Source organism: Silurus meridionalis, chromosome 2 (genome assembly GCF_014805685.1).
Source record: "Silurus meridionalis isolate SWU-2019-XX chromosome 2, ASM1480568v1, whole genome shotgun sequence".
In the NCBI taxonomy this organism is placed as follows: Eukaryota; Metazoa; Chordata; class Actinopteri; order Siluriformes; family Siluridae; genus Silurus; species Silurus meridionalis.
In genome coordinates, this window is record NC_060885.1 from 30,618,480 (window position 1) to 30,633,233 (window position 14,754).

The 14,754-nt window shown below is 38.3% G+C and overlaps 2 protein-coding genes across 7 annotated transcripts in view; both read left to right on the forward strand.

The window, feature by feature from the left end:
• Positions 1-4,281: 4,281 nt before the first annotated feature.
• On the forward strand, positions 4,282-6,702 carry LOC124402236 (zinc finger protein 260-like). The gene is made up of 3 exons (XM_046875103.1): positions 4,282-4,804; positions 4,958-5,070; positions 5,489-6,702. The coding sequence occupies exon 3, from the start codon at positions 5,552-5,554 to the stop codon at positions 6,581-6,583; it is 1,032 nt and encodes a 343-aa protein (XP_046731059.1). The 5' UTR covers positions 4,282-4,804; positions 4,958-5,070; positions 5,489-5,551; the 3' UTR covers positions 6,584-6,702.
• A 4,542-nt stretch (positions 6,703-11,244) lies between these two features.
• Positions 11,245-14,754, forward strand: part of cdh23 (cadherin-related 23) — a 239,459-nt gene continuing 235,949 nt past the window's right edge. For 5 of the 6 annotated variants that reach the window (XM_046836155.1, XM_046836159.1, XM_046836157.1 and 2 more), the window contains exon 1: positions 11,255-11,382. The gene's annotated coding sequence lies outside the window, so the exon portion shown is untranslated. Of the gene's footprint in view, positions 11,383-14,754 lie in introns of all 6 variants that reach the window. The other variant, XM_046836156.1, reaches the window with a different exon arrangement.

A 14,754-nucleotide genomic window follows, 5' to 3' on the forward strand; every position in this document is an offset into this window, starting at 1 on the left:
TGGAAAACAGATCAAGAGAAGTTAGTGAAGGTCAACATCGCAATAACAAGACGTAGGACTATCGTTTTCGCACGTTAGCAAGTCTGTGAATGTTAATAATAATATGAATAAGTAAAACAAAATTTAAACATATTATGAACATATAATCAATGTAGGAGGATATTAGTTTAACGAAATATTAGTAGAATAGAAACAGCAATAAAATTTAAAAAAAGCAGAAACATAAACATTTCAGATGCAGGAGGGTAAAGGGCCGCAAAATGATCGTTCAAGCACAGAGGATGAGAATAAAATGAGGGAAAATTTAAGAAAGAGGGGGTTTTATACACGTGCAGTTTTTAATATTTCTAACAGAACTACGCCGAAAATTAGGGGAACTGAGAGGAGCCCAAAATGTAATCTTAGGAAGAGGAGCGGAACCAGGTGTCAGGAGATAATGGGAAATAAAAAAAATAATAATAAATTGCTAACACAGAATTCACTGGAGATTCTAGGTGGCATCAGGGTATAAAAATGAGAAAGTGGGGAGATTCTGTGTGCTTAATCATCTCGCTTGTGGTTAAATGACCACCTTCTATGAGCTCATTGGAATGTGATGTAGCAGCAATGAAGAAGTTTGCTTTTCCTCATCCAAGGATGAAGATCCTTCATTGGTTTTTGAGGTCAATTCTTTTTAATTATATTATTATTATGTGTGTTAGATAGGGAATTAGCTGAAACAGAGAATGCACACCTTTTCATCACCTGCCCTGTGCTAAGCCTTGGAGTTTAATTCAGAAAGGGCAATATGTGCAATGTGTACATTGATAAATACATTGATATTGATAAAAATGATAAAATTGCTAAAGATAGATTTTAATGTTAAGATGGTTCTTACACCGGTTCACACACATTCCTTTGTCTGTTCAGTGTCTATAAAATATTTACATATGTTAGTATGTAAGGTAAACAGGAAGTCTTTATCTTTATCACACATCTCCGGCTATCTTCTATCTTCTTATCCAAACAGGAAACAGCTTTAGGCTTTCTTTCCAATGTGTATATATACTTCTGTTGCCTGCAATAAACCGAAGAAGAACATAAGCCATCCTGTGTGCTGTGTGATTCTTCCCTGATATCATAAAGGCACCACGAGCTTCGTAGATCGCACAGGAAACCTCTCCAGGAACAATAAAGAAAGAAATTGTACAAATTTCACACCTTTAATCCCAAGAATTAGACCTTGTATTGAATTTCGGAAGAAAAAAAAAGAAGGCATGGAGAGGGACATATTGGGATTTATTAGAAGTCAGCTTGCACTTGACCTAATACTTGAAAAAATGGAAGTAATGTGCGAGAGCTTTTGGCAGACTGAGATTACAAAGCCGATCAGGTGAAGTGTGATTTTCATTTATAGGTGAGGTGGGCTTGTAGTCACGACTGTCATTGTCGGCACCTGAGAATAGGTTTGCAGCATGGAGAAATATGTCTGTTTGTGTAGAAGCTTCAGAAACCTGGGGAATGCAGATCAGACGACACGGTGGCCATAGTCGTGGGTCAGATGAGGGAGTCGAGGGAAGAAGGGTGTCTAGAAATAGCGCATATTTAGCAGCCAAACGAGACAGCTGGAATTAACGTTTTGTTTTTTTAAGTGAAATAGTAGAGCTTTGCGGAGAGACGGGAATGAGCTGTGCCTTGCTGTAACACCATGATACATATTTAATCATTCACCTGAACACTTAAACACACCCACACACACTTAGTTCCTCATATACGCTTAGTCACAGAAAAACTTATAAGATTAAATAAAACCATAATAGCAATTAGAAGAAAATAAAATATGCACATGGCGAAAGAAGTTTTCGTATAAATAGGTAGTGTGTATGATGGCCTGAAAGAAGAAATGACGCATAATACGGAAGATTCAGGAAAAAAACTATTATAAGTGCACTGCCAGCACACCTACGTTGATCGTTTTAATGCAGGAAATGGATGAGTATGTATACTCTGGACAAACCCTGAGCTCAAACTATTCCTTATTTTGCAATAAGACATAGAAAACCACAGATGTGTTATCCCAGACCGGAATGTTACATATACCCCGTATTCACACGGTAAAATCCTACAGACATTCCAAAGACACCATAGGAATGTGTGTTAAGAGAACCAGTTGTGAGGCACTCTTTCAAGGTTAACAGAAGGAAAACAGAGCCCTAGAGAAAACTCAGACAGTAGAAAAGAAGAAGATTTGACACATTTGTTGATTGGTAATAAAAGCCAGTATCTTCTGGAAGCCAAATCTGTGACTCTAAATCGTTTCTGCAACAAGGCCTTTTTTTATTATGTGTTTCTATTATGCTTAAAATATAGTTTTGTGGTGTACGGCCAAATCAGTATATTTAAAAAAGTAATTAAGGTGTAATAAAAACTAGCACACTTAATAATAATGAACATGTGTTTTGTCAAGAGTAATAAATTTGTCAAAAGAACAGATTCGACACGGTTCCTCGAACAGAGGGTCATGAAGCAGCTATAAGTAAATCACGTTACTTTTTAAAGAAATAAGTGATAAATGCACTCTGCCAGTTTTATTGTATTTAATTGTTAAGAACCTAGGCATTCAAAGATAATAATGGCGGATGAGGGAATGATTGGAAACATAAGAAATTGAGGGTTACACAAATGGCAGAAGAAGGTATATAAAAATTGTGTATTGAGTGTGTTTTTGGGTCATTCCCTGGAACTGCCTTGTTTTATTCCTGCTTTATAAAGTCATTCTGAAACCACAACCCTGGATTCTAATTAGTTTCTTTCACTATGCATCTCTCTTCGCCTTTATATTCCATCTTTTCCTTCTCTCTTCTCTTCTCCCTTCTCTCCTCTCCCTTTTTTTCTTCTCTATTCTCTCCCTTTACTCTCCTCTCTCTTCGCTCAGTCTGCCTTTGTTGTAGAAACGACTCAGAGTCACGGGTTTTGCTTCCAGAAGATAACGGCTTTTATTATCAATCAACAAAAGCCGGGGCTGGTCTGCAGAGCAACCGACTCTCCAGTCTCATTTCCACATTATATATGCTTGGACCACGAATGCATTTCAATACATGCCACTTCTCCATCCATACATTGTTCACCAAAACATCTGTGTCTAATTTGGGTCCTCACTAATACATACAATGGTGGTGCCATATATACTACACATGGCACATTAGCGTTGTTACATATACATGTTGTATATATTACGGTGGCTGATTAGTGCAACACACATTAACAAATCAGAGAACAAATGAACAAATTAGAAACGCTAACAAATCCGAAAACAAAATAGCGAAAGCAAAAACAAATCAACACATCCAAATCTGTCATTCAAGATATTCAGGAAGTACAACAGTCTTTTATTTATTTATTCATTTTTTATTAAGCAATTAGTCAAATACAAACAATGTGGCAATAACAAGTACATTTTCATTACAATACACTGAACAGGTGCATTAAAATACAAACGTTATACACATATATTTAGGGGAAAGATTAAAAAAATTGATAAATAAATAACATTTATCAAATAATAAATTATATATATATATATATATATATATATATATATATATATATATATATATATATATATATATATAAAATAAAAAAAATAAAATGTAATCAAAAAACGATACAAATAAACAGGGCTATTGTTTATTCTGTAAATCATATTTTTCTATAAAGAACAAACGATTCATTGCATTTTTCTTTTTAATCAGTTTAAGGGCTTTTGTGAAAGAAATAAACTCATTATAAAATGCAAAAAAACGGAAGTTGAAAGTTGGTTTCACTTTCAAGTATTAACTGGTTAGGGTTAGCAGTTAGCAATTAACCAGTTAAGGACATCAGACCATAAAGCGTCTGAAGTAACAGTCTGCGGCAGGAGGAAGTTGGAACGTCTGTGTAAAAGTGTAAAAACGAATCTTTATGTGATGATAAACTGCAGCATCTCCAACATCACTGCATATGAATGTCCTTCCTCAAAGTAGCTTTGAATTCATACCAGTTTCTCTTTGCTTGCCCATGTTTACTTGTTATTTTCTTATATTTAAAGGTGCACTCATCAAAATTAAAGAAAATTGTTTAAAAAAATTGAGAACTTCACACATGTACATGAAAAAAAGTTATGATTTCATACTTCCTGTATATCTTGAATGACAGGTGTCTCGTCCAATGATTGGTAAGTTTCCATTCACAAACTATACCTACCTTTTCCGGTTTGTCTGAATTGTTGTGTTGTCGGATTTGTTGTTTCGCTTTCGGATTGGTTATTTTGTTTTCGGATTTGTTAGTGTTTTCCAATTTGTTCGTTTGTTTTCGGATTTGTTAATGTGTTTTGCACTTTTCGGTCACTGTAATATATACATATATATTTGATTAACTTTATCCTTCTACACCTTCTCTCATCTCCCTTTTTTCTTCTCTCCTCTTTCTTTTGTCCCTCCTCTCCTTTCTTCTCTCCTCTTCTCTCCCTATTGGTTATTGTGTTGATGCAGTTTTCTATCTCTGACCTCTATGGCGTTCCATAGTTAGCAACCTGTTTCATGACTCGGGGCTTTTTGTTTTGTTTTGTTAGGGTTTTTTGTATTTTTTAATAAATCAATGGCGGCTGTTTGAGACGTTCATTTTGGACATGTTTCCTTTATAAAAAATGTTTGTGTTCTCGGAAAAAAGAGTGGGGAAACTTTGCTGGCGAGCGCGAAATAACCAACATTCCGGTCAGAAATCGGAAGTTGAAACACGGAGCCCGAAAACTGCAACCCTTCAATTTTCAATCAATCCAGAAACACGTGTAAGTGAAAAGTGTATTTCTAATATTCTTTCGGATTATTGTACTTTTCTGGCTTTGTGCCATTTATTCAGAAATATAGTTTAAAGTCATATAGTTATTTCAAGATGTTTTAACGCTGTCTCTTCTGTTTTCTTACTTTCTATTTTTTTCTAGATGGTTTTAAAGACAATAAACTGGTCCCTACATTCAGAAGCAACAGTATTCTTGTTTTACTCCATTATCTGAATCTTGGGTGCAAGACAATGTGGAACAATGGAAGAGTGAAAGTAGGTCTTATTTTTATCATTTATAATCTTACATCCACATCATCTTTAGGTATTGAACACGACCGGCCCCACTTCTGACACCAAAAAAGATTTGTATCATGTGCAAAGGAAAAATGCAGAGGAAACTCTGATGCAGTGCCTATTGGTGTCTTAAACCTTTCCTTATTGGGGAATAAAATATGGTAACCAGAGTTGTGAGTCCAGAAAAAAACTTTAGTATATTTTAAGACATACCGGGGTCGTCGCCATTGCGTCGTAATCTAATAATTCTTTTTTTTTGGGTCTATTTCTGTCAAAAAAAAAAAAAAACTAGAGACCCTTCAAAAAGTGGTACAACAGTGTTGGCTTGAGTTGCGTTCAGTTTGTGGCTATGACATTTTTGCCATTTCTTCATCTCTATTCATTTCTTTGCTTCCAGGTTGATCTTTTTTGAAAGTGAGAAAATGTGTTAAGGACAGAATCCAGCCTACTATACAACCTTATGACGTTTGGAATAATGGATTTCTACAAGGAGCCGAGTGACGGCGAGTGGGAGAAGACCTCAGCAGGAACAAGGGCGTCTTTAAACATAATCGAGAGACAACATCATTCCATTTTAGTGCTGAGTGATCTGGAGGAGTCCGAAAGGGTGGGACGTGTTTGCCGAGCTCAGAAATATCAGTTGGTTCGCAGGCCTAATGACACAGGTTTGAATGTTAATCATTGCGGTGCCGATCCGATCAAAGACACAAAGGAAGTATCTGATACGATGCATGACTGCACAGTCTGTGGTGCGGAACACAGTTGCAGAGCCGAACTTAAATTACACATGGAGGATCATAAGGGCAGTCAGGGCTATAAGATTAGGAGGGGATTACCTGGAACCAAAAAGAACCATGGTGCTGAGAAAGAGGTGCAGACTTCTTCAGATCTCAAAAGTACACAACTGGCAAATCAGGAAACACGATTTTCCTCGAGGAAAAAGTATATGTGTAATCTGTGCGGTGCCGAATATGTAAACAGGGCTAGGCTCATTACTCACAAGAGGATCCACACGGGAGAAACGCCGTACGTGTGCAAGCTCTGTGGAAAGGGCTTCAGACGCAGTGACTGGCTAGCAAAGCATATGAACACGCACAAAGACAAAAGCCAGGCGTCTCCAGATCACATGTGCAAGCAGCACGTTTGCGACTACTGTGGGAAGAGGTACAAACAAAAGTCTTCTCTTCAAGCCCATTTGCACGTGCACACGAAGAAACCACGCGCGAGGCCTTCCCAATGCGCCATATGCAAGAAGCATTTCTACGACAGATCCAGCCTCGAAAAGCATTTAATGTGCCATTCGGATGACCGGCCGTACACGTGCTCCGAATGCGGATACGGCTTCAAGCGCCTAGGAACTCTTAACAAGCACAAGCACATTCACACAGGGGAAAAACCCTATTCGTGTGGCGCCTGTGGGAAATCTCTTTCCTACAAATACAGCATGTCGATGCATATGAAAACCTGTCGCCGTTTGCGAGATCGTACTTGATTTGAACTAATTTATTTAACGTACAGCAATTTTGACATCCTCACCACTAGTTTCTCCATACAGGAGGCGTATGTAGAATGCTTTTGTACGAAGTATTAAATACATAGTGTTCAATATTGTTTTCTGGTGTCATTTCACATTATTACACATAACTTCATTTATAGACATCTATGGTTTGATTTCTTTGTATGTGTGGATTACATGGGTATATGTATTACATGGGTATATATATATATATATATATATATATATATATATATATATATATATATACAGTACAGACCAAAAGTTTGGACACACCTTCTCATTCAAAGAGTTTTCTTTATTTTCATGACTATGAAAATTGTAGATTCACACTGAAGGCATCAAAATTATGAATTAACACATGTGGAATTATATATGGAATTATATACATAAAAAAGTGTGAAACAACTGAAAAATGTCATATTCTAGGTTCTTCAAAGTAGCCACCTTTTGCTTTGATTACTGCTTTGCACACTCTTGGCATTCTCTTGATGAGCTTCAAGAGGTAGTCACCTGAAATGGTCTTCCAACAGTCTTGAAGGAGTTCCCCGAGAGATGGTTGGCACTTGTTGGCCCTTTTGCCTTCACTCTGCGGTCCATCTCACCCCTAAACCATCTCGATTGGGTTCAGGTCCGGTGACTGTGGAGGCCAGGTCATCTGGCGCAGCACCCCATCACTCTCCTTCTTGGTCAAATAGCCCTTGATGCCTTCAGTGTGACTCCACAATTTTCATAGTCATGAAAATAAAGAAAACTCTTTGAATGAGAAGGTGTGTCCAAACTTTTGGTCTGTACTGTATATATATATAATCTCTCTGACCTATCCAGACAATACGGTGACTGAACTAGAGTATGTATAAGGACCATCATGACATGATGTTAAAGTTGACTCAGCAGCTTGGATGTCAAAACATAATGATTTTAAAGAATGTGCACAAATCTAATAACCCAACCTGATTCATTATGGACAGTCAGCCATTTAAACTGTATACAGCTTTTCTTTTTTTTTTTTTTACAAAAATTTTGTGTCCAGCATTATTCCTCTGACCAGTAATAATTTATGGTGGAAGAGAAACGTCAGCATTGAATCTGGCTCTGCTGCATTTATTGTCAAAGTTGTAAAGCACAGCGTGATCATTCGGGAATTGAATTACAGACAGTCAATTTCAGACAGATGTGTGGCAGAGTAAAGTGGTTGCTAAAGAAATTTAATAAAAAAATCACCATGCAAACAAAACTTCTGGACTGCACGGAAAGAAAATCCCAATAGGTTTTCCCTGCTATGTAATAAACTTATGTAATAATGATACAAATGATCATTTATTATAATTTTTGCCATTTTGAGTTTTATAAAGTCCTGTTTTGATGTACATGTTTACATGGCCAGTTGTTGTGATCCATGACCACTTGTAGGATAACAGGGGTCCACCCCTGTAGTAGGAGATGATGGGAATGTGAGTCACATTGACTGTGCCAGCACACAAGGGACTTCTTCTGTGGAAAGTCGTAGGTCAGTAGTTGACGTGTTGGACTTTAAGATCAGAAGGTCGTGAGTTCAAATGCCAGCACCAGCAAGCTGCCACTGCTGGGCCCTTAACCCTTAACCATTCAAGCTGTATAAATGAGATAAATGTAAGGGATAATGGTGTCTGACAAATGCCGTAAATGTAAATCCTGTGGTCCTGCAAAGCCCCAAGTGTTCTGGAGAATTTTACCTTCTGGCAGGAAGATTAACAGTTGGAGAAGTCTGATACTCAGGGCAGATGTTACACACTGTAGACAGTCCTAAGCTGACTGTCAGTTTCGTTTCCACAAGCCCCAGAAGAAACTCCAACGTACTCCGGGACGTGGAAATGATCCATCCATTGCTCATTGTAAAAGTTAACCAGGACATTGGACCGGAACACTTCTTCATGGTCTCATTTTCTACTCCACAATCTCATCTCTCTACACTGTACAGATGCAGGTGCATGAGAAGGACACAGTTCCAAGGCTGCCCACGTCATATTATCAAACAAACCAAATTCTGGGGCACAAAATACACGTCACAATCTTTGACACCTGACAGTTTTGGCAGTAAAGATGGCATTGCGTACATCTGGCGCTGATTTGATTTGATTTTTTATTTTTTAGCTTAATTTACATATAAAATAACTTTTGCATTGCTGAATTTTGCATTGCGAAGTGAAAAATATATTTAAAATTGGTATCACACGAAAAATGTCAAAAGAAAATAAGGCTGGATGTAGTATATCTGTGTTTTATATAAGTTAAACTTTGAAATACATATACTGTAATATAATTAATATAATATAATATATAATAAAACTACTAAAATAACTATAGTTTAATTGATTCAGGTCTTTGGGATAATTATTAATAATAATATTATTATTAATATTATTATTATTAATATTATTATTATTATTATTATTATTGCAAAATGTAACTAAACACTTCTCGTTTCTTTTTTTTTTTTTTTAATGTGCGGTTCATTCAGGCCGCTAGGTGGCAGCAGATGATCAGACGTTACCTCTCAGGTGCATGAAACGCCAGACTGACATTAGAAAAGTGAAGCAGCAGTTTTGTTTTCCAGTGAAAAGATCATTGTACAATGCGCGGAGGTCAAGTACACGTGAGAAACATTCTGTCTAGAAAAGGTAGTGTGGACCCAGAACAAGCTGAGGAATGGAAAAGCAGTGCTGCACTGTGCTACAGGTGTCAGCGATTGTGGTGCTGGGAAACAAAGGAGAATTAAACCGAACAGTTTAGCAGAGGATTTTCAGCCCCTGCAGAGAGAAAAGCATGAGATCTCCCACTGTGAGCAGTGCAGACTTTATAGGAAGCAGGCCCTAGTGAGCCAGGGACACGACACGCTTCCATATGGAAACAGTGTTACTCTGGCTTTTCTAGAGAACAGTATACAGGGAGACATTACGGTGAGACATCAATGGATGTCTCCATCCATTGATGGATGGAGACATCCAGTGAGACAGTGAGACATTACATTGAGAGAGAGACAGTACAATAAAACAGTACACTGAGAGGAGACTGAGACAGTACAGTAAGACATTACATTGTAAGGGAGACGGTACAGTGGGACAGTACAATGAGACAGAACAGTGAAAGGGAGACGGTACAGTGAGACTGAGACAGTAGAGTGAGCCTGAGACAGTACAATGAGACAGTACAGTAAGACATTACATTGAGAGGGAGACAGTACAGTGGGACAGTACAACAAGACAGTACAGTGAGATTGAGACAGTACAGTGAGACTGAAACAGTACAGTGAGAGTGAGGGAGTACAATGGGACAGTACAGTGAGACATTTCATTCGGATTGAGTGAGTATAATAAGTACAGTGAGACATTACAGTGAGAGTGAGGGAGTACAATGAGACAGTACAGTAAGACATTACAATGAGAGAGACAGTACAGTGGGACAGTACACGAGACAGTACAGTAATAGGGAGACAGTACAGTAAAATTGAGACAGTACAGTGAGACTAAGACAGTACAGTGAGACATTACAGTGAGAGTGAGGGAGTACAATGAGACAGTACAGTAAGACATTAAATTAAGAGAGCAGGAGACAGTACAGTGGGACAGTACAACAAGACAGTACAGTGAGAGGGAGACGGTACAGTGAGATTGAGACAGTACAGTGAGACTGAGACAGTACAGTGAGACATTACAGTGAGAGTGAGGAGTACAATGAGACAGTAGAGTAAGACATTACATTCAGATTGAGGGAGTATAATGAGTACAGTGAGACATTACATTGAGAGTGAGGGAGTACAATGAGACAGTACAGTGAGACATTACAGTGAGAGTGAGGGAGTACAATGAGACAGTACAGTGAGACATTACTGTCAGACCAAGGTAGTAGATTGAGACATTACAGTGAGACATAACAGTAAAACAGCACAATGATAAAGTGAGACATTACAATAAGACAGCACAGTGAAATAGTACAGTGAGACATTAGCTAGACAGTAAAAATCACACAACACTCAGACAATTCAGTGAGAGTGACAGTGAGACAGTACATTGAGACATTACAATGAGATGTTAAAGTGAGACAGTGTGATGAAACAATGCAGCTAGACAACAGTGAGTCAGTACAATTCTAAAGTAGAGTGGGACGGTACAATGAGACAACATTTAGACATTACAGTGAGACGGTATTACAAACGAGTGTTAAAAGAAAGACCTCGAAGTTCAGAAAGTAGATCATATCTCCGTTCAGCAGAAATATGATCTACTTTCTGAACTTCGAGGTCTTTCTTTGACTCCGCAAACACCTTGGGTTTCTAACTAACATGGTGAAGACTGTCGGGTTTCAGATGAACCATTTACATGTTAATGTGAATATCTGTGATTCGTACTTGAATATTTGAGTAACTGAATGACTAATTGATTGATTGATTGATTGGCCCTGTTCTGATGAGTCCATGTGAGGACTTGATCCATTATTAAATGCATTATTAAACCATAAAGGGTTCAGGGTTTGTTCTTGCGCACTGGGTGCCATATATTTTGACATCCGATTGAATTTATTAGAAATGTTTTGAGTAAAGTGAACCCGGTCCCTCTTCAGCTCATGCATTAGTGGGGGTGGAGCTGGTGGAAGCGTGCGCGAGGGAGGGTCGAAACGCGTGCGCGTGCGAGCGATCCAGCGAGCGAAGTGAGTGAGGGAGAGGACGAAGCGCGGAGAAGCACCGCGCGCGCACGGAGCAGCGCTCTGATCTCCAAAGCTGTGGACTGAAGAAGCAGGTAAGAACCGAGTGTGCGATCCTCCGTTGTTTTATTTCGTCTGTTTGTGGCAGCTGGGACGCATGCGCGCACCGCAGCTAATTAGACATGGTGCAGGTGTTCGTTTAATAGGCTTCATTAGGAATTGTATAATTTTGCATGCTCCTGTGCATTGAGATTTCAGACCTCTGTTTATTAGTAATTATTTGTTTTGTGGTGTATCTTTTTATGCATTCATTTATTTGCAAATAAATAAATTGTTGCACACAATAGACCGGATGTTTGTTCGGTTTGCGCAAAGTTTCTACCCTGGTGCACCATCAGACCTCACATTGCTCCTCGTACAAGTAAACATGACGGGGTGTGCACATGCATCTCCACCCTGCCTGAGCACCCGGTCGGATCATTTGGGATTCGGCGCGCGTCTCGGGTAACGCCGCGCGCACCTGCTGCGTACCTGCGCGCGCCTTTATTAATTCATTCGTCAGTCATTTAATCCGTAAAATCCCCCGAGGATCCAGCGCGGTATTTCCCCCCTCACAACAGTGCGTTCCGAAACTTTTCACCGTGGGGCAGATGCCCCCCTGCATGGTGGGTGAAAATATATGCAAGCAATGCAATGTCTAATTTTGGCACGAGCTCCTAATAAAATGTAGTATCCTGCTCTATCACCTTGTTTAAAGCAGGAATTTCTCCCTTTATAGAAGTTGAAACATTAATAAATGCAGAATGTACAGTTACACTCATGCACTTACTCTTTTTTAGATAAGTGTGTCACATATCTGGACTTATTTATATTTATTTATATTTGTATATTTCTTATTTGTTGACTTTAACAGCTATTAAGAAATCATGCCAAAGTTGATGGATAACCTGCTAATCCAAAAAAAATGCATTTCTTATCAGAAGAGGACATTGTCACTTTTAATCCTGGATAGCTTGATAAGGAAATCACTATAAAGTAGTGTAACACTAAAAAACTCTTTCATATCCATCAGGAAATAGGAGTTTATACAATATATGCCAATGCAAAATATAAGAAATGAAATCATCAGCTCTAATAAGTGTTCAGGTTATTTGGGCTATGATTTAGAATGCATTATTAATGTATGATTTAAACATTTAATATGTGATCATTTGCAACATTGGGATCCCGAGAAAGTCAAAATGCAAAAAATACATCACTTTTGAACAAATATTTTCAGTTGAATTTTATGTTCCAGAACCTTTCACATTCTGGAAACGTCTGGTTTATTGCAAGACTGCACTCCATGTTATCTTTTTTCGTTGCTGAAAAATGTATCAATACTTTTTTTTTATTTTTCACGCATTGCCTACTGTAATGTTTTGCTTGTTAGGGTTTGAAAATTCAGCTGCTCGGTCTGCTGAGCATATTTCTCCGGTTCTGGAGGGGTTGCATTGGCTTTATGTTAGATTCCAGAATGATTTGGAAATTGTTATGCTGACTTATATGGACCTACATAGAATGGCGCTTTATTATATGTCACAAAAAGTAAACTTTCCACACCCCAGGGCGTGATCTCAGCTCTTCTGATTCTGGTCTTTTAGTCGTTCCTTCGATCCATTTACGTTCAATGGGTGATCGGGCACCAAAGATTTGGAATTCTCTATCCCATTGAGATCAGACAGGCTGAAACTTTGTGTTTATTTATTCCTCTTTTTATTATATATCTGTGATGTTTATTTTACTTATTTAGTTTATTATAATTGTATTTTTATTTCCAATTATTACATTTTGGGAAAAGGCTTTGAGATGTACGTTTGAAAGGCGATATATAAAATAAGGATTATTATTTAGTTGAAAAACAGAAAGCATAAATGTGGACCATCGTCATTCAACCAATCAAAAAAAACAAAAAACAAAAACAAACCAAAGATGCATTTCTGATAGCATTAATTCATAAAGCTGCACTACTCTTTAGGCATTAGATTTCCATCTGTGCAGTGCGTGTGCTTATTTTAATAAAGAAACATATAATACTGGTTCTATACCTTTATTCTGATTCTCTATCTATACATTCTCAGCTTCTAATTGCAACTGGTAATCCATGCTGAATTGTGGTTTGATAGTAAAATGAATAATGCACATTGCCCGTATTAACCCCTTAAACGCCCACGAGCTGTTAGTGCATTATTTCTTTACTTATTTAGGAAAAAGTTGCCTAAAACAGGTTAATTGTCAACTCTTCAGTGCTTAAAAGGTGTGAAATTGCCATCCAGTGTGTGAGTTGCATAAAAAAAGTCTTGCTTGCAGAGGCAGCGATTTCAAGTCATGATTCAAAAGTTCTGCATCATAATACTGTCAAAGCCGTAGACCAAAAATATGTGTGTGTTTTCCTGATCTGAACCTGAAACCCCACTCTGTTGGAGTATCTCCCATCACGATTCCCTCCAAATCTACTCTGAAAATGATTTTCAAGAGGCAAGCAAAGAGAGAGAGAGAGAGTGGAGAAGCGAGCGATCATTTGAAATGAAGCCTGGATTTCTGGCAGGAATTTTGAAGGGCAGCCACAAATGAAATGCTCCGTCATGGGGTGGAGGGAAAAGAAAAAGAAAAGAGCACAGAATCTTAGATACAGGGACGCGTTTCCAAACTCGCAGAGAAGAAGAGATACATGTAAATGATGGAAACAGAGAGCAGATAGAGATGATGGAGGCGAAATGGTGAATAGTCATGAACAATAATGACTCCTGCAGAAGAAGCCTGTACCTGACACCTCACTCTTGTTTGGTTAATTCATCTCTTTCATCTGCTGATCTCTTTCTCGATCTATCTCCCCCTTGCTGTGGCCCGTCTGCATGAGGTCATTAAATCAGCCAGCTCACTCAACTGGAACAGGGAGGGAATGAGAGAGGGGTGTGTGTGTGTGTGTGTGTGTGTTTGTGTGTGTGTGTGGTTTAGAAGATGGCGCTTTTGCCCGGCCTGTCCTTCTATCTCGGCGAGCCGTCAGGACAGTAAGAGAGAGAGATGGACAGATGTCAAGAAAGACCATAAATCATTTGAGAGGTGTTTTGGACGTCTTTGACCTAGTGGAAGTCAGTGTCATGTCCCAGAAGCCCTCACACACTTCATTATGTGTGATTATGTGTGATTGGGCTGCTAATTGAGCACAGCTGTGGATTGGATATCGTTTTTATACTCTGTGTGTGTCCGCTACGAAATGACACACAGCTTATTGGAATTGGAAATCACTCATATAATATGCAATATAAACTTATATGCAGGATATTCCAGTGTATATACAGTGAAGTCTGTTAGAAACTATTGGCAGGAATGATACAATGTGAGCCATTGTATTTCTCTACAGGCTTGTAGGGGTGTTCGATATATATATCGTCTACGATAATATCGTAATTGTTGTTTTACGATTT